Genomic DNA, 21610 nt, shown 5'->3' with positions numbered 1-21610 from the left:
AATTATCAGAATTGACGAACAGACGCCATTGATGCCTTGATTTGTATTTCAGTACAACAAATAACAAACACTGATTTTGTTTGGATATTGAATTGTCATGGCAACATTTAATCAAAATTCATTCATAAAACAACAACAACTGTTACAACAACAGTACACAACCAAAATATTTGTCAGTCAATAAAATGTTGATGACGATTGAACTAATCATTTTTCACAGCTGGGCGATCCAAAGCTGGTGTACTGAAGGGCGGTCCATTCAGCAATATTTCAGAATTAGCAGCTGGGCTATCCATAGTCTGCATAAAATGAAGTAAATTACGCTCCGGTTGTGTGACTGCTTCAGCATGTTACCATGACGGATATGTGTTTGAAGACCGGAGCATCTGAAAAATAAATAAAACCAGCAGCAAACAAAGTTCAATTCTTAAGGGTGGGAGAGGATGGGTCTTAATTTTTTAACGTCCTCTCCGTTCGGTTTTCAAGGTAAAAGAGACCGTTAAATTGCACGGACTTTAACTACTCGGCTGTCACGTGCTCAAATTAGCATAATAAGAGTAAAGGACGACTCGATTTGTCGAGTCTCAATACATGTATATGTTAATTCAATAAATTAATTTAATTTCATTTAATTAAATTCTATTATTGAATATATCATTGGATCAAACATATCACTTGGTGTAAATTAACCAATTATCAGAATTGACGAACAGACGCCATTGATGCCTTGATTTGTATTTCAGTAAAACAAATAACAAACACTGATTTTGTTTTGATATTGAATTGTCATGGCAACATTTAATCAAAATTCATTCATAAAACAACAACAACTGTTACAACAACAGTACACAACCAAAATATTTGTCAATCAATAAAATGTTGATGACGATTGAACTAATCATTGTATCACAGCTGGGCGATCCAAAGCTGGTGTACTGAAGGGCGGTCCATTCAGCAATATTTCAGAATTAGCAGCTGGGCTATCCATAGTCTGCATAAAATGAAGTAAATTACGCCAAAATTATCATTCGGACTTTAGTACAGAATGATAATCCGCCACAAAATTTACCCATGACAATTCAGTTATCACCAATTCTACAATCAACTTTTCAACAACATTTAAACAATCAAAATAATAAAAGATATTGCGAATTCAACATTTATATAACAACCAAATTTCATAAAATACATAAATTGTCATCCAATATCAGTATGAACTGTTTATTTTAAATTAGAGGTGATCGTGAGGAAATACAACACAATGTGGATACTTTATGAATGTTTCTAGTGCTGACTGAATTTGATTCAAGAAAATATCATTTCCAATAAATGATAGATGTACTCCATCGTCAGAATATAGCGCTGGAGGACGATCATCAAAATCTGGATATTTGATAACGTATCCTCCATGTTTGAGTATATAAGATCTCACTCCCCTATTTATTCTCTTTCTTGTAACTTCCATGGCATGGTCATCACTTGAGTAACGCCATGAACGCCTGGGAAGAATGCTTGACCATATAAGAGAACAATTTGGGAGCATGCGAGACAGAATTGCTATTGTGAATTTAATGTGATATAGCAGAGCACCACATGGTACATTTCCTATGTCATTCCCACCACAATGCAATATCAACGCATGTGGAATTTTGTTGCATAAATTAATGATACTGTTAACTGTGCCAACAGCATCGTCCCATTTCATACCAGATTTGCCTGCCCATCGCAAAAAACAATTATTATTTTTCAAAAGACCTAAATTACTACCTGAAGGTCTGTTCTCCGAATGATCACGAGCACTGCATATTATTGAAGAACCAATAATCCATATTTCATTACTAAGACAAGCTGAAATTATAAGTTATTTGGTTAGCTCAATTCTTATGTAACGTTTAAAGGATGCAGATTTCCAACGACCTAAAGTCATAATTTCTTCATCAGTATGACCATTCATAGCAAAATGTGTAGCTGCTCCTATTCGAAATGAATGCGTGTTGTACTCATTTGGATTACAATCAATAAATTTCATGGTCTTGCATAGTACACTACAAAATTGATATCGTGTTACACCGGTTTTGTTAAAATGACAAAAAAGTGGTCCATTGTTTTGGTGTCTGATTGAAATAAAGTTTAATAACAATCTCACCGGTCAAATATCTACTTGATTAAATCGTTCAACTGTTAATGTTGTAGATAAACCATTTTGGTCTGTTTTCGAAAAGGGAATTGTGATATATGCAGATTGTGAATGATGTGAAACATTGACATCATCATTGTTAATGACATATGTTGCGTATTTCTATTAATTGTAATTTCACCGATTCTCAAAAATGCAAAAAATGCTAATGAAAACATGGATCTAAATAACGTACATTCATATACTGAAGAACAGACAAATTGCAACGAGTTTAGTAATCGAGCTAATATTTCTTAAGTTATAGGTTTGCGACTATCCACTACGCCATATAGTTTGTCCATTTTTTCAACATTTTTTGTATAATGAACGATGAAGTCAAATCAGTGAGCTCATTTATTCGTAAATAATAGCTTAAACCTGACAAGTACACCTTAACCGTTGCAGGGGCATATCCTAATTTTGATAAATAAGCAACATAATTGACTAAATGCGAAATACTGGGCGGCCATGTATTTCCTAAACCTTTTTTTAATCTCAATGAAACAAATGAAGTCAGTCCATTGTTATACGTTTTCCTTGTATTCTGAGAATTCGATGCGTCCAATAACTTTGCTATTTCTGGTCTAAAATGTTCCAAAATTCCTCCGGAATTGTAGCTGGATGTGTATCTGCTGTTAGAGCCAGACTTTTGAATTTCTGAAATTTTTTACGAGAAATTCAATCTGCAATTATATTTGTATAACCAGGAATGAACTGTGCCTTAATGTGAAAATTGCCTAATAATGACCAATATACTATGTGTCTAACAAGGTTCAGAATTCGTATAGATTTTGACGTCTTCTTATTTAAAATTTCAACCACGGCAATATTATCCGAATTGAATAAAATTTTCTTTTTTTTTAAAAGGTTACCCCATAAGTAAACAGATAGTGCAATAGGTATCATTTCTAAATATGAAATATGATATATCCCTGAGAACTTCAGCCCATTTACCTTGGAAATAGCAGCCACACCCTTTTGTTGAACCACCAGCGCTGTCAGTAAATAGTTGTAAAACTGAATTTGAAGTCCAATTAATGTCGAGCATGTAACTAATACCGTTAAATTTGTCTAAAAACAATTCCCATACCAATAAGTCTTGATACATGCCTTCTGTGAATCTGACATAATGATGTGGTTTCTTTGCATGACTACTTGCCAAATAAATTCGTCTGCTAAATGCTCTGCCTGCAGGTAGAGCTTTTGCACAAAAAGCTAATGACCCACACAAAGATTGTAGGTCCCTTAAAGTTATCTTTTTCCTACCCAATACCCAATTAATTTTTGACTTTAACTCCAATACTTAGTCCTCCGGAATTTGTATTAGCATTTTTTCTGTGTCTATAAGCAAACCTAGATAACTAAGTTTTGTTGTTGGGCCTACTGTTTTTTTCATGAGCAATTGGGATTCCAAGACGACAACATACTCTATCAAAACTATTCATAAGATTTTTACAATCCTCAGTATTACTTTTACCAGCAAATAAAAAATCATTCAAATAATGATCAAGATTGTCTGAATTGGACTCATTCATGACAGCCCATTGAATGAAAGTTGAAATTTTTTCGAATAAGCAATTTGATTCTGAGTACCCCATAGGCAATGATTTCTCTATGAAATAATATTCATCGAGTTTAAACCCTAATAGATCCAAGTCCCCTGGATAAATTTTTAACAATCTGAAGGCGGCTGGCTTTAATGTCCTTTTTTCCAATTTCAACATTTGAACCCAATCTTTTAATCATATCAATAGCATTGTCAAAAGACGAATACTTTACTGTAGTAAATTTTTCATCAATAAAGTCGTTTACACTCAAATTTGGCGGAAAAGATAAGTGCGTAATCAATCTAAATCCACCCGTTTTCTTAGGAATTACACCTATAGGCGAACACCTTAGATTAGATATAGGTCTAGTCAAAAAGGGACCAGCTATACGACCATTTTTTACTTCACTCATGACTTTTTCCCATGCCACCCCAGGATTTTGAATGACTGAATGTAAATTTTTTGATTCAATCCTACATCGGGGTCCAACATAATTTAACCTAAATCCTTCAGAAAATCCCTTGCATAATATCATTGCATCATGTTGATTTGGGTAATTGAAAAGAAGTTTATTTAATTCTGTGATATTGATCGGAGTAAAGCCAAGACACCATATGTCCAACGGATTAATTAAAGATTCTGAAAAATATAAAATTTAATTGTTAAATGTTTGTGGTGCGGCCATTCGAAGGGCAGGGAATCTGCTTCCTCGAGGTCTAAATCCTTGATTCGAATTTGCTCCTCTTTGAAAATGTGTTTGACTTCTGGGTGCAAAATTTCTAGCAACTCTTGTTGTATTTTGATATGTGCCTCTGGCTGCATTTTGAGAACGAGCATATGCCTGGTTGCTATTTACTTGTTGACAGCCAGCGAAAGGGTGGGCCATTCCGCATTTCATACATAAATGGGTATAAAAACAATTTTGACGATTGCAAGCTCCCTTGAAATTATAATCATAGCATGGTCGATTACCTACACTTGTCTGTTGAATTGTATTACCCTCCGGTTCCCCATTAGCTATGACGGTGTACCATAAAATGCCATCAATGGAAGACCAAGATCTTGTAGGATTATTTGCCATTCTTAATCGAAATTGCTGGTCATAACAATAAATCTTCTCAAAAGACACTTGTGTACCTCTAATGATTGACATATAAGTGGTCAATTCACTAGCTAAATTTGGAAAACGTTGAATACATATTTTCATATAATTTATAAATGCATCAGTCCATGACTCAATGTTTTGAATAGATTTAACTTTGCTGTTTTTGTTTGATGTAATTACAAGTGAACCAGCTGCATTATCATAACTTATAACATTCTGAGGTCTGTCAACTTGACTAATAAAATTTTGATAAAGAAGTAATGACAAATCTATAAATTCTCTATTCCATATTTTTCTTTCAAATTTTGAGATACGTAAACATCACATTCTGACTGATTAGGTATAAGCATAGGATCATTATTTATCTCACCATTTTGATTAGGCATTTGCACAGGAGCTGGTATTTCAACTTGCGCAAATGGCGCTTGTACGTTCATTGCTGGTGTTACGGGACCTTGCAAGGCAGGTTGTCTTTCAATTGGCAAAGGAGTCTGGATTTGTAGAGGAAGAGGTGCTTGTACTTGTACTTCACCAACAATTGCCCCCACATCTTGATTTCTTGGCGCAGCAACTGCACGGTTTCTCCTTCCGCGTCGTCTCTCTGGTGGTTGCGCTTCAACAACGGGCACTCGTGCGCGCCCATTCCCATTTCTTCGTCGACCAATTCTAGGCATTTGTATAAACGAAATAGGTTAAAAATTGAAGTACTTACTAACATCACATAGCTAGTATTCTGTCTTTTAATTTGATTTATTTTTGTAACAGTATCAATGCATCGACTTCAATATCAATTTTTATACATATCTATCAATTCAATCATTTGAGCTTAAATCAATAAATTAATTCCTTTAATTGTCTTTTATCTAATTACTTTTTTTTTTTTTTTTTTTTTTTCCGGTACATGTATATCACGAATTGTGATATGTACAATATATAATTTATTAATGATTAATTTAACCTGTAAACATGGACCTACCTGTCTCTACGAATTATAACAGGTATACTTTAACATGCTGCATCAATGATAAAATAAACTGTGAAATTAAACATGTTTAGGCAATGCATGTACTTAAAAAAAATATTCATTTAAAAATTCAATACCACGTGGCTCAACCGCATATTTAATTCGACGAAGTGATAAGTTAATTTAATTATTACCAAAAAAAATATGAATAAAATCTTTAAATCCGAATTAGATTTAAAATATGAATTCTTAAATAAACTTATTAAAACAATACTTATCTTGATAGTGTATGTAGAATATTTCTCTTAATTTTTTAACGTCCTCTCCGTTCGGTTTTCAAGGTAACAGAGACCGTTAAATTGCACGGACTTTAACTACACTGCAAATATTGCAGACGCCTGACGCGTCTGGACGCGTTCCAATTTTAAACACAATATGTTCAGTTATTAACATTAGTGTTCCACATTGAACGTCTGCGTTAAAGAATATAACACATTGTGTTCAGTCTTTTAACGCACATATTCAAGACAAGTGTTCTAAATTGAACACTAAAAATGTTCTTATATTGTAATGGGGAGTGAAAAAATATTTCATCATTTCAGAGTCAAACAGACGATGAATAAGGGTGATTCGTACTATGATTTGACGATAAATGTATTTTAGCTCTATCGGCATATAAGCAAATTATAGTTTGGTAAAAAAAAAATGAAACATTTTACAAGAGCGTATTTATAAGCGTGCAAATGATTGATTTTTAATATGAATCTTTTTCTAAACGACTTAAGTTCATAAGGTATTTTTTTTAACAATGTAAATGCGTAAATGTTCATGAAAACGTTGCGCTTGTAAAAGCGTTCTGGTGTCGAACATGATGCGTTCAAATTTACCATTTTCCCTGAACGCCATGTGTTCCAAAGATATCCGCGTACATAACAGTGTGTGACGTATTAATGTACCGGAAGTTTGGTTTTTGATCGTGATTGAAGAAGCTTCACTGAAGAAAATTAACAACAAAACTTGATATAATAGGTTTATCTATATTTATTTACACATGACGAACATAAAAAACATTTTTTTTAGTCATGAAATCAACAAATGTCTACTTGGACAGGACACACTGAAGTATAAATGGAAGAACGTTTTGTTCGAACATAAAACTGCCCCCTCCACTTCCACTTAACTGTGCTGTCATAATTCGATTAAAAAAGTAGCGGTTCTTTGAGAGATTACATTCAAATTATCATGTTTAAAAAAAAAATTAACCTCTGTAAATTTATACGTAAATGATGATATCGTTGCTATTGTAAATGTGTTCTGGTCTCGAACATGACGCGTTCAAGCTAATCGTTTTCTCCGAACGCCATGTATTCCTAACACGACTCAAACATTGTGTATAGAAAGCATTAAGAAGATCAAACGATCATCTACACTTTTGAGGATGTACATTTTTTAATTAAATAAAACCAATGCATAAAGATTTGTTCACAAATGCAAAAACTGTCATGACATTGCAATGTCAAGACAGAAGTTTGTAAAAAAAGGCATACTGCAACACTAATTTTAAATTTCTCATGTATATGTTATTTATAATAGCTTTGTAATTAGTAATTCATTTTAGCAAATGTCCACCCTTGTGCACTGCATTCATGTATTGTAATGTATTCCTATGTTACTTTTATAGGGTACAAACCCAACTATACTGTACTTAAGGGTAATTGTTCGTGCATACCTCGAGAATAAAGAGAACATGTTGCAGTTCAAGAGATGACTACTTATCCTGCACCATAAAAGTACTATATGTAAGTTTAAGAATTTTGAATAGGAGTGCATGTCCATTGACTTGTTACAAGTGTTGTTATTGCAGATTTATCAATAAAATGTGCACCATTCACTTGTTTACATTAATCAGAAAGCTATTTGAGCTAAATTTGATGCAATTACATCATCCGTCAATTATCCGTATACAGATCATAAGTGAAAAAATTACTAAATATCTTTCAAAATAAAGGCAAATGGTAATTAGTTTCTTGAAATGTTAGCAGTTAATTTAGTCACAAGTCTAAGTTGACGATAAAGTTTTGCCTAAAAAACATAATAGCACTTGCTGGACACTTTAAAAAGATATAGAACACGAGAGCACATTTGACCACTCAATTACCACTCATTGGTAAATGCATCTTATCTTATAATGCTGACAAGTATAATGGAATTACAAAAACGAAATAAGATTTTCTAATATTCTTAAGGAATGTCGACATGATGAATAATTTTTTTACTCATACACTTCATATTTCACATTTTAGAACTTACGGTTGATGGATAACAAGGTTAAAGAATAATTATAACCCAAGGAGACGAATCCTCTAAAAATGGAAGCTCAAAATCAGTTGTAAATGACTCAAATCATGTTTAAAAGTGTCTAAGGAAGCAGTGTTTCATGAACACCGACTCGACTACTAGCATCATATACACAGGGTATTTTATGTTTGATATTGACTATCTGAGTGCTATGCAGCCAGTGGATTATGGAACATTTTGGTGATAAAAGAGTCAGTGGCATCAGTATTTTGTAAAGAAATTCAGAACAGTTCTTGACTTAGGAAGTTGCAAACGATGAGTTAAACATAAGACACTTGACTTTGTTGTAACATAATAATTTTAAATATATGACGAACATTTTGTTTATGAGTAAATATTTGGACACATTTTGCAAATTACAAATGTTATATTTCTAACTTGTCTAACTTGTCATTTTAAAGTTACTTCAATATTTCACATTTTATTGTACGTTTTTTTTTAAATGTTGCCTTTTTTAATCAATTAAAGACGTTTTTAATCAATTAAAATATTTGTTTTAGAAGACCACACTAATGTTTCAGAGAATATAACACTTTTTCTGGAACATGTAAAATTGTGTTCCAGTAATATACACTATGTGTTCTGGATATTAACACATATTTCTGGAACACAGTCCGAGCGTTCCAGAAGTGTTACAAGGCCTAGAACGCGTAACGGCATACAATTTTGCTCACAAGGACATGTTCCAGATTCAAACACTAGGCGTTCAAGAAGTACACGCTATCCGTTCAAGAATAACACATAGCGTTCGAAAGATGCACACATGATGTTAAAAACTGGAACACGAAAGTTAATATCTAGAACACTGTTACGCGTTCCAGATTCAAACACTAGGTGTTCAAGGAGTATACACTATCCGTTCAAAAATAACACACATAGCGTTCGAAAGATGCACACATAATGTTAAAAACTGGAACACCAATGTTAATATTGAGAACACCGTTACGCGTTCCAGAAGTGTTACAAAAGGGCGTTCAAAAAGTGTTCAGATTCTTAACACTTTTATTTACAGTGTACTCGGCTGTCACATGCTCAAATTAGCATAATAAGAGTAAAGGACGACTCGATTTGTCGAGTCTCAATACATGAATATGTTAATTCAATAAATTAATTTAATTTTCATTTAATTAAATTCTATTATATCAGACGTTGTTGTGTTATCTATTAGCTAACTACTTTTAATTAACTTGATAAGGAGCAAAGTTTTTAAAGAGTTGGAAAAGACTGCTAATTAAATATCTAAAAAAAATGGTCTTTTAGGCGTTTGGAATTGGTGTTTTTAACTTAAGTTTATGAATCAAGTAGATATACTGAGGGGAATTTAATTTTTAAACTTACTCAACGCTTCCGGTGGGTTCAAGAAAAAGAGTAATTTTGTAAGATAACCAAAGAATATACAATTGAGTATAAAGTATAAAAAAAAATTAAAAATAATAATGATAAAGCAATGTATAAAAAAGGGGGTTCCTATTTGATTTTCGTTCATCTGGCCTGAACCAATCCGGCTTTTCTGGCGGTTACAGGGAAAATAATCCCCGCCGGCACAGCTCCAGTCCATCATTTGACTTACTTGGCGTCGCATGGTATGTCCACATGATCATTAACCACTTTGTTGAGTAAAGTAAGCTGTAATTTATCTCTTTTAATTTTCCAATGATTCCCAGTCTAGTTCTTCTAACATGCTGCCCACACTACTGGTGTTCCTATAGCGGTTAGTGGCATAACGGGCTGCTCGACGCTGGACCATTTCAACCTCTTTTACTTGCTATTTTTGGTATGGATTCCATACTGTTGAGCAGTAGTCTAAGTTGGATCTGACCATTGCAACATATGCATTTGTCTTTGTTTCGCTGTTGGATGTTCTTGCGATTTATGAATCCTAGCATGCTGTTCTTTTTTTTAGTTACTCTATCAAAGTCCCTGTCCCATGTTTTTTCTCATTTTGTAAACTTGTAAAGATCGTAATTCGTGTAGTACATTAGTATCAGCAGTAGATGTTATCGTTTTGTATACTATACAATCGTCTGCAAATAGTTAGTGTTGGATGTTATGTTCGCAGGTAAGTCGTTGGTGAATAGAAGCAATATATATTGGTCAAAGGACAATCCCTTGGGGGACTCCGCTGACCACAGGAACTTTCTCTGAAGATTCTCCCTCAACGATCACTTGTTGGGTACGTTTGGCTAAGAAGGATTGAATCTACTTGTGTGTTTGTCCTGTAAATCCATAATGCTGTAGTTTGTTTGGCAACCGTTTATGTGGCCATGGATACGATCAAAGGCCTTAGAAAATTCAACGAAAACCATATCAATCTGCTCTCTTCTGTCTAGAGCTGAAGCAAGCTCATGACAAGCGTGATAAGTTGGGTTTCAAAGCTTCGTCTTGCTCTAAAACCATACTAACAGTTGGTAAGTATTTTGTGATTGTCTAGATGTTTCAAGGTGTAAAAAGTAAAATCACAAAAATACTGAACTCAGAGGAAAATCAATACGGAAAGTCCATAATCACATGGCAAAATTAAATAACAAAACGCATCAAAAACGAATAGACAAGAACTGTCATATTCCTGACTTGGTACAGGTGTAACTGACAATTATGTGTTCCAGGAATTTACAACATGGACAGGTTAGTGAGACGGGTCTATAGTTGCTAGCATCATATCTGCTTCCTTTCTTAAATATTGCTGTTACGTTTGCCTGTTTCCAATTTTCTGGGTTTGTACCGGTCTACCGGATCGAATACTGGCATTTAATACAATGCACAAAAGGGTTGCTAGGTCGTCAGTACATTTCCTTAAGATTCTATCTGGTATTTTATCAGGGTCACATGATTTACTTGGGTTGCATCTGTTCAATAGCTTTCTAACGCCTTCTGTTGTAACTCTAATCTCTGGCATTTGTGGATATTGTTTACCTGATAGCTTTGGTATGTCGTCTCTATTTTCCTTAGTAAAGACTGATTGACAAATTTCTGTTCAAGATGTTAGCTTTGTCAATTGCGGTATTAAATAATCGTCCATTGTCTTTTTAGATCCCTGTGTTATCCTTTTTCAGTGATTTTAAAAATAAAACTCCAAAAGCGTTTCTGTTTGCTGGGTTGGTCCTGGTGTTCATCTCCCACTTCTATGATGTTATTTATGTAATTCCAGTAGGAGTTTCTTTTGTACCATTTGTTTTACTCTCTTTGTACTTCCCTACATCAGATGCTTGTTTCGTTTTCTTCATTCGTTTAAATAGTTTGTTTCTCCTTCTTAATCCGGCTTTAACTTTATTATCTATTCATGTTTTTTTTGGACTTGTTAACTCTGATTGTCTTTTTTGGTATATGCTTTTCCATTTGATTTATAAGTTTTGTTTTGAATTTTGTCTAAATTATTTCCACTGGTTGGTTATTAGCTTCCAGTTCTAAAAATTCTTTCTCCGTGTTTTTAAGTTAAGTTTTTATTGCATCAAAGTCACCTTTTTTATATGCGTATACTTCTCTAAGTGGGAGTTTTGATCAGTGTCAGGCTAGACTCAATGTACACTGTTTCATGATCTGATATCCCAGGTATAACATGTACTTTCTATCCAGCATATTACCGGATATTATTAGGATGAATGAAGCAAGCACACAATCTTTTATTTCGCATATTTTTGTCATATTTCCACGACTGCATGCTACTCAGGCTTATACTGTCAATACTGAGATTGATACAAAAACATTATACAAGTACATACAAATACTTGTTTATGGGTGTGATTTTAGTAAAAGAAAAAAAGAAAAATAGAATTTAAACCATTCAGGTGTCCACCTTTTAAGTTTAAGGGAAAAGAGAATAGCACTAAATGTTAGGTTGAAGTATACAAATTTGAATTTAAGACTTTAAACTGATACATTTTAGAATATAAACTTTTATCACCGGGTGCAAGAAGGTATGTGTTAAAAAAAATCATAACTTGTTCCTTAACCCTGTACAAATTATAACTTGTACAAACTTAAATCTTGTACACAACATATATTTGTCTTGGGTATTGCCAACATCTATCATTTTCAATAAATTGTTATTTTCTTTAAATGGATATGATGTGAAACATCAATATCAAAGATAATTCTCAATAACATGTGACGTAATATTGAATTATTCTGTGTTATTATTCAAGTTTTTGTCGCATGACTTCGGTTATGATAGGATTTCATATATTTAGGCGAGTGACTTTAACCATAAAATTAATTTTTTAATACACCTACCTAACCACTGTGTCTAAACCACACCGGCAGAATTTGATTGGACTCGATGGTATCTAACGTCCGGCACAATGACGGAACATCAATAGACAGAAGAAAGATAGGTTTCTCCTTATTTTCTTATTTTTTTAATGATATCGAAGAATATATATACATATACAACTATTTTCTATTGTGAGATGCAATATTTTCTACAACCGTTCTATATTAACGGAGAAATAAGTCAAAATGCATGTCAAAATGACGAATTGAGTGAACCTTGCCTCGGAATTGTTTAATTTCTCTTTAAATTGTTCACATTGTACAGAAAGAAAGGTACGGGAAGATAGATACTGACACAGAGATTGCAAAACTAGTCATTATGAGCATCTCAACACTTGTATTTATGTGTATGGAACGAAAGAAATGGGTCATGTCAAATAAAAATACACCGGTTTCGTCATTGTTGTTTACTACACAACACCCGGTTTCGTCTATATATACCACCCGGTTTTTTATATTTTTTTAAAACCAACAATTTATGAAAAGCAACGTTACACGGATCTGAACATTATCTTTCGAAAGAATTTAAATATATATGTATTATAAAGTAAACTTGGCGTGTTTACATTTATTTACATAGGTAATTATAGTACTACACATTTTCCTAATGAAAGTCGTATCCGTTATTTCACTGATCTTCAAACTAATTTTAAATGGAATATAAATACTCAATTGCAAACACTGATATCTAATTTTTTTTTTAACATCAACATTATGATATTTTTTTATATAGGTTTTGAGATACATCGCAGTATGTGACCCCCCTTTTTTTTTTTACAAAGAAAACCTAATTAACGATTAAAAAACAAAATTTAAAACATCACCTTAAAGTATGCAGAAGTTAAGATTAATATTACTAAGAAGTGTGTAAAGTTTGATGCAATAATGATTAACCATTTTGAGATATTTCTCGACATGTTAAAAAAAAACACACTCCTGTTTTACTTACAAAGTTCTGTAACTCAAAAAGATTTAATTTGATTTTCACTAAAAGGTTTACAAATCGTTTGACCATTCCAAGAAATAACTTTGTTAAGTTTCATGAAAACTAGATAAGCTGTTCTCAAGTTTCGGTGCGACATGTTTACGCTGGACGGAAAGATAGACGGATAGCTAGACGGACGGACGGACGGACGGACCGAATGACTGATAGATGAAGGAACGGACGGATGGAAGGACGGATGGACAGACGGGTGTATACAATAATACGTCCTGTCAAAATTGGGATGGGCGTGTGAAAACGCAAAGAAATGAAAAAAAAATCGTAATTAAAGGTCAATAAGTTTTACTGATTAGGATATCGGCCAAGTCGATTTATTTGTATATTTGTCTGCCTTATCATTTTCCTATATAACTTTTATATATATTTGAGAAAAATGTAAAGAAATCGATAAAAAGAACTTGATTTTCGGCATTTATTATAATAAACATAATCCAACTCACATAATCCGATTTCCCGGGTGTCCCTGTTTTCTCATTTCTTACAATATTTTAATTCGTTATACACTTTATAAGATAAGTGGCGAATCTAGATGACGTATAGGTTGCACGACCCGACCACACCTTCGGTTGCCAAAACTATATTGATTCCTGTATTTAACGATTTTGTAAAGCAAAAAATAATCAAAATAATGTTCGACTCGCTACGCTCGGCGGTATGTACAAGTTGTTCGAAATACGCCCACTTTGAAATAAACTGAATCCCTCTGTCCGTATATATTGTCAAAATATATTGACCAACGTCAGTGTACGATCATCATAACACAATGGCGACAGTACAGACTCGTTTTTTTTAATAATGTTAACAAAATAATTATTATTGAATTTTATCGATGACCTGAGACTATTATACTAATTTGTACATAGCAGTATAGTTACAATTAGTGATAAATAAATTTTATTTTAATGCATGGTAGTTGTAATTCTACATTCTATGTCGATTATGCATGCATATAAATTTGTCTTATCATCACATTATCCTTAAGAAGATTTATTTTTAACGATGGTAGAAAAGATTACATACATGGAATGATTAAATTACTTATAAAGGTGTCCATTCTTTTGTGCGAGAAAATCACATATCAATTGTGTGTTTCGATTTTTAAGACAGTAAACTTTAATTTCAAGTTTAAACATGTTCAACATATTTTCCCATAACTCATATAGAAAACGCATATTTAAAGAGCTTTAATCTCAATATGCTGTTAAAAAAGTTCGGAATGCAAAGTAAAATTAAAATATTTGAGTTCTATAAGAGTAGGAATTTGCTTATTATTTATTTGAATCTGAGACTCATATAAATAATAAGCCGCTGTCCGGTGAACGAACTTGTTTTCGAACGACCCACAAAACTCCTTTTGAACTCTGAAATTAAATAATCAATTATAATGTAATGCGATTATGATTTTTTTTATTTGACCAAACCGGGTTATGCATTTTGAAATCTATGACGAAACCGGGTTGTATACATTGACGAAACCGGCCAGTTCCATTTTGACATGACCCATTTCTTTCGTTCCATACACAGAGTTACAATTATTGAGATCCTCATAATAACTAAATTTGCAATCTCCGTGTCAATATCTATCTTCCCGTACCTTTCTTTCCGTACAATGTGAACAATTTAAAGAGAAAATAAACAATTTCGAGGCAAGGTTCACTCAATTCGTCATTTTGACATGCATTTTGACTTATTTCTCCGTTAATATAGAACGGTTGTAGAAAATATTGCAACTCACAATAGAAAATAGTTGTATATGTATATATATTCTTCGATATCATTAAAAAAATAAGAAAATAATGAGAAACCTATCTTTCTTCTGTCTATTGATGTTCCGTCATTGTGCCGGACGTTAGATACCATCGAGTCCGATCAAATTCTGCCGGTGTGGTTTAGACACAGTGCTAACACACGGCTAAATTATATATCATTTTAAAGCTACACATCTGTACTATCTGTTTTGCCCGGTCGTAAAATTTCATTATATGACTTTTATATACTTAATTCACATATGCAAACAATTTAAACTTTTAGCAGAGCGATTAACAGTCATTATTCAAATGCATTTTTTAATATTCAAAGCGTGTTTTTGACAGAGAGCACATGTTTCCTGAAATTCGAGTAAAAGTTAACAAAATGTGTGAAAACCCATTTTTTCTCTTTTTGGTGCAACTGCTAATCACTTTAAACTAAGTAATACCCTGTAATGACTATCAAAGAAGTTTTTGACATCATAAAATTCCCTAAAAGTATGCTTACTTCTAATCAAACAGCAAATCATAACAACTCCTACAGTTGTCCAAAATACCGCCATCTTATTGCTTGAAATAAAGGGGGTGAAACTAAGAGATTGCAACCTGCATTGTAACTACCAGTCTGAAATAAACTGATTTTGACTTTTCTAATTGTTTGATTTGTAGCTTCATTATAAATATTGATGTAGTGAAAAGACCTTTTTATTTATTTTATGTGAATTGAAAATTTGGACCAAAATAAATAAAAATAAATTGATGAAAATTGAAATTTCAAAAAAATAGTAAACACATTATAAAACTTGATTTCTTGATTGCTTGAATTGCGTTGTTCATTGTTTACATGTATTAATTCATAAGATAAGAATAGTTTTGAAGAAAAAATATCCATTTATACGCAAAGATTCTAATTACAACTAGACTTCCTGAATAGCTTGAATGACTAGTTCATTTTTCATACGAGCATGACTTCATGCAAGTGCTTCTGATGACGACTGCAGAGAAGCTATCATTATCTTGAAACTTCACTTTCCACGATATAGAGGATGTCATCTCACTAAAGAGTCCAAAATTTGTGACAATGGAAAAATGGGAAATAAAAGACCCAACATATATAATTTACTCCATCAACCATCTTGAAATCGATGATGAGGGTTGGTTGAAAAACAGTTTTACGACAAGAGAAATGTGCATAAAACAAACCATAAAACCACCCCTTACTAAGAAATTATAAACTTCTCATTTCCATCTAACAACATTATAGCAACGCCTGCATATCTTTACTACTAAAGGAGGAGACCGATTGCATTGAGCCGCAGCTCCTCTGAAATAAAGGCAACTATAGCATACTGCTATTCAAAAGTGATCAATCGATTTACTAGTAACTGAAATAAATCTGGGTCACAAGGCAAAAACTAGGGAAACGCATCAACTATAAGAGGAACACAACGATATAACAGAAACACTGAACTGCTACAAAAAAGCTCACGCCAACATACAAAGAAACAGATTATTCGATACCAACTGTCATATGCCTGACTTGGTACAGGACATTTGAAAAAAACGGTGGTTTAAACATAGTTCTAAACCAGAGTTCAAATGCAAAGTTGAAATCAGCCCTTTGAAAATTTCATGGACGCCACTACGAGTTGGTTGACAATTATGAGATATCTGTTATGCCAGATGACGACTGATAAGTTCCATCGACGTAACCAAATTGCCGTCATCTCTGTCGTGAATGTCACGAACCGAATAAGGCTTGGCACCGAGTTAGGAAATACATGAGCCACGAGACGGGTAAAAGAGAGCAGTGGTGTAGTGGTTAGTGCATCGAACTACTAACACAAAGGTTCCAGGTTCGATTCCCGTTCCGTGATGAAAATTTCAGGGACTAAATTTACGGCTCTTCCTAGACACCATTTGTGAGTATGGCCTTAAGGAAACAATGAAAGTCCGTCGGAAAGTGACGATAAATGGCTGACCCGTGTAAAGAGAGAGCCATATCTCTTGCACGTTAAACACACGTTTGTAGATTTCGAAAAAGAGCAGATTAATGCCGCTACAAGGCAGCACTTGCCCACGCAAAGTGGAAAGAGATTAATTTAAGTTGCAAACTTGTTTCCCAATCCACTATAAATAAATATGTTTAAACTAAGACGGTTGTCACATGTGGAACATAATCTGGCTACCCTTTTAGAGCCCCTGAGTTCACTAAAAAAAATTGGGGAGATTGTGTTACTCAATCTGTAGCTTTGTATGTTGTGTTTTGTATACTGTTGGTTGTCTTGTTCGTTTGTTGCCCGGCTTTGTCAGTTCGTTTTTATTTATGAGTTTGGTGTCCCTATAGTATATTTCGTCACTATTCAAGTAGTAAAAGGTTTTAAAATGATAGATCAGTGTAGCTAAATGTATCATGATAACGATTTGGTTATATATATATATCATCATGAGCAAATTAGGTTACTTAGTATTTTCGCGGATATTTGTCTTATTGCGTTTATCTTCTTCACTTTACTTTAAGGTGTTTTTGGCCGATTTTCATGACTGCAACTTAATGTCTTTACAGTAAAAAAAAATACCAAAGAGACAATCAACATCTAAAACCCTGAATCAAATAAAGTTAATTAAAACCATGAACAAAATTAAATTAATGTCCAAGAGACGAACAACAATCCACAAAACACAGCATACCATGAAAACGATCACTCCTAAAACAGCAAATGATCTTATAAGTTAAAGAAGGGTATTCAACTTTGTCATTTTGTTATTATACACTGCTTATAGTTTATTTACATCCACAATGACGTGCTTTTGTATTTAAAAAGCTTATTTAGAAATTTCTCAAAGCATCTTTATTTCAAATAATTAAAGCGATTAAACTTCTAAACACATTTAATATGATTTAATATAACACGATTTTAAACTAAATAAGAAACAGCCGCATTTCATTTAGTTCGTTTACATCCCGCTCTAGACAACCAAGTGTTTTTAACCAAGGTTTCTTATTTCAAAGTTGCCTACGATTTAGTAGCAAAGTCATGTTTGCATTTAAACATAATTACAAAAAGTAAAAAAGTTTGACTTAGTAAAAAACAGTTTAACCTCAATTACCTCGCATATATTATGTTCTAACTTTAAATATCACTTCTTTTATTATGAAATCTCATTCTCCTCCCTGATATTCACAATTCGCGATGTGCTATTTTAACATAATTCGCTAGTTGAAGATGGTAGATTTTTGGGCAAATGCAAACACTTCAATAGAAGGCTGTTCCATGAAAAAAAAAAAAAAAACATCTTAAAATTACAAAGCAAATATTCCTTGACCTAAAATATATACATTTATCTATTTTTTTAGCATACGAATATCGATTCCCCAAGCTATATTTTGCTTTTTGAAAAAAATCATTTTTTTAGTATTTGTGATAAATTTCAATTTTTGGGAAATTTTGCGCATCGAATTTCTTATTTTTTGTTTGATTTGGAAATTATGTATCATGTTCCATAAAGTTCATATGATTTTTTGAAAAATTTTAGGCTACAAGAATTAGAAAATAGCGTTTTATTTAATAATCGCAAAAATTGGAAAAAAATGTCATGACCTTTAACCTTGATTTAACAGAAAATGCACCGTACGATTTTTTTACGACCGGGCAAAACAGTAAGTACAGATTATGAGCTTTCGAATGATATATAATATAGCCGTGTGTTAGGTGGGTGCATTAAAGTCGTTAACTAAGCGTCTTTTTGAAATAAGTCACTCGCCTAATAGGCTTACATTCAATTAATTGTATTTATATAAATTTCAATTCATATTACAAATAAAATGTTAAGGAGTTTCATGACGTTTAATCCTGCTGGCCACGTTATTACCGGTGACCTTAACATTGTTAATAACACTTCTCTACGAAACGTGTTATCGAAAGGTCCGAAATATCGTGAGCCTAAATCCATCAATTGGAAATACAACTTTATAATTTTGATGGATTCAGTCGAGGATTATGCCAGGCAATGGGCTAAGCGCGAGAAGGAAGACGTAGACACTCTATCCGAATGGATTAAGGCAGTGAGGTCGTTAATACAAATCAGAATTAAGAAACTGAATGGGTCCATCAATGTCCATGCTACGTCAATCTTCAAAGATCCAAATGTTGCTAAACACCTATCTGACCTCCATGATAAATATGTTGTTGTCCCCGCAGACAAAGCCCCAAATAACATCGTTTTTGTCTGTAAAAGTCATTACATTAATTGCTTGATAAACGAATTAGGTACAGACAATTCACTTGGAAACCCAACATATACCATCACGACACTTACCAAAGAGGAAATCCTGGATAATCATAGGTCTGTTCTTTGTTCATTTGGTATTTCAACCAAAGATGAAGAACTGGATCTTCCATCACTGTATTGGATACCTAAACTACACAAGCGTCCTTACAAACAACGGTATATTGCTGGGTCTTCCAAGTGCTCCACGAAACCCCTTTCTAAATTATTAACATCCATTTTATCAGCAATCAAAGACGGGCTTCAAAGTTATTGTGAAACTGCGTATTCTAGAGGTGGCGTGAATCAGATGTGGATACTTAAAAATTCCAAAGATCTTTTAGAGTACATACAATCTAACTCTCTTTCATCTTGTAACAGTATTAAAACATTTGACTTTTCTACTCTTTACACAAGTATTCCACATTCCAAACTAAAAGACAAGTTAAAAGAGTTGGTATTACTTTGCTTCATAAAAAAGAATGGCCAACGTAGATACATTAAGTATCTTGTCTTAGGGAGGGATAAATCCTACTTTGTAAAGAATCATTCTGATTCAAACAAAAAATTCTCTGAAACCGATAATATCAAGATGCTTGATTTCTTGATTGTCAACATATTTGTTACGTTCGGAGGACGTGTTTTTCAACAGACTGTCGACATCCCAATAGGAACAAACTGTGCCCCTCTACTTGCTGACTTGTTTCTTTATTATTATGAGGCTGAATTCATGCAGGAACTTCTTAGGAAGAAAGATAAGAAGTTAGCAATATCCTTTAACTCTACTTTCCGCTATATAGATGACGTTGTTTCACTAAACAATTCAAAATTTGGTGACTATGTGGATCGCATCTATCCCATCGAATTGGAGATAAAGGATACTACAGATACAATTAAGTCGGCTTCATATCTTGACTTACATCTAGAAATTGACAATGAGGGTCGGTTGAAGACAAAACTTTACGACAAAAGAGATGATTTCAGCTTTCCAATTGTGAACTTTCCATTTCTAAGTAGCAACATTCCAGCAGCACCTGCATACGGGGTATATATCTCCCAATTGATACGATATTCCCGTGCTTGCATTTCCTATCATGATTTTCTTGATAGAGGGTTACTGCTTACAAGGAAGCTTTTAAACCAAGAGTTCCAAATGGTGAAGTTGAAATCATCCCTTCGTAAAATTTACGGACGCCATCACGAGTTGGTTGACCGTTATGGAATAACCGTTTCACAAATGATATCGGATATGTTCCTTACGTCGTAACTACAATCCCCTTCCCTTTCATGAATTTGACCTACCGAATTAGACTATTTACCGGATTTATAATCACATAAGCAACACGACGGGTGCCGCATGTGGAGCAGGATATGCTTACCCTTCCGGAGCACCTGAGATCACCCCTAGTTTTTGGTGGGGTTCGTGTTGTTTATTTTTTAGTTTTCTATGTTGTGTCATGTGTACTATTGTTTTTCTGTTTGTCTTTTTCATTTTTAGCCATGGCGTTGTCAGTTTGTTTTAGATTTACGAGTTTGACTGTCCCTTTGGTATCTTTCGTCCCTCTTTTAATGATAATCCAAGAAGGCATTCACAAGAACATCTACAGTAAAAGCTTTTGATATATTTTTTGATATTTTTTTTGATTGTATCATTTCTCCAAACATCATCATTCTTGCTTATATTTTGAAGTTTTAAAAAAAATCGAATCTAAAAATTACAAAATTTAATAAAAGTATACTTTTAACTTGCTTAAATTACTTTCTTTCAAAAGTTTATCAAACAATCAAATGAGACAATACTTTTGGAACAAAATATACAGAAATGCAATCGTTGTAACCGGGTTCAGTTGGTGGGATTGCATCTTACAAAGTCTATTATCCAAATCATTTGCAAATATATGCATATTCTATTTCCTGGCTCCTGAATTATGTTAAGTTTTAAATCTCGATGTGCGGGTATTAGTCTTAGTGTTTGTATTGTTTTGCACGCTTGATGGCTTCAGTGTGATTGTCGGGCTAAAACATGACAGTATAGTAGCCGTTTGATATATTTGTCTTCTTTATTTCAGTGAAATTATTTAGTTCTTCTATTCACAGTTGTTGCGTGATAGTCAGTTTACTTTGCAAAGAATTCCGCTCAAACCTGTCAGAATATGGTTGTAGTGATCATG

The 21610-nt window shown here is 33.3% G+C and overlaps 1 protein-coding gene and 1 long non-coding RNA gene across 2 annotated transcripts; one reads left to right on the top strand and one right to left on the bottom strand.

The window, feature by feature from the left end:
• Nucleotides 1–1231: 1231 nt before the first annotated feature.
• LOC134705992 (uncharacterized) lies at nucleotides 1232–5579 on the bottom strand. Its single transcript, XM_063564704.1, has 2 exons — nucleotides 5199–5579; nucleotides 1232–1848 (listed from the first exon to the last, which is right to left on the bottom strand). Exons 1-2 carry the CDS (start codon nucleotides 5500–5502, stop codon nucleotides 1232–1234), a joined length of 921 nt encoding a protein of 306 aa, XP_063420774.1. The 5' UTR covers nucleotides 5503–5579.
• A 1151-nt stretch (nucleotides 5580–6730) lies between these two features.
• Nucleotides 6731–8537, top strand: LOC134705386 (uncharacterized). Its single transcript, XR_010105549.1, has 3 exons — nucleotides 6731–6821; nucleotides 7474–7591; nucleotides 8096–8537. It is a non-coding gene; the product is annotated as an uncharacterized LOC134705386 (long non-coding RNA).
• Nucleotides 8538–21610: the final 13073 nt, after the last annotated feature.

Source organism: Mytilus trossulus, chromosome 2 (genome assembly GCF_036588685.1).
Source record: "Mytilus trossulus isolate FHL-02 chromosome 2, PNRI_Mtr1.1.1.hap1, whole genome shotgun sequence".
NCBI classification, from domain to species: domain Eukaryota; kingdom Metazoa; phylum Mollusca; class Bivalvia; order Mytilida; family Mytilidae; genus Mytilus; species Mytilus trossulus.
This window is presented reverse-complemented; position numbering and strand designations above follow the sequence as displayed.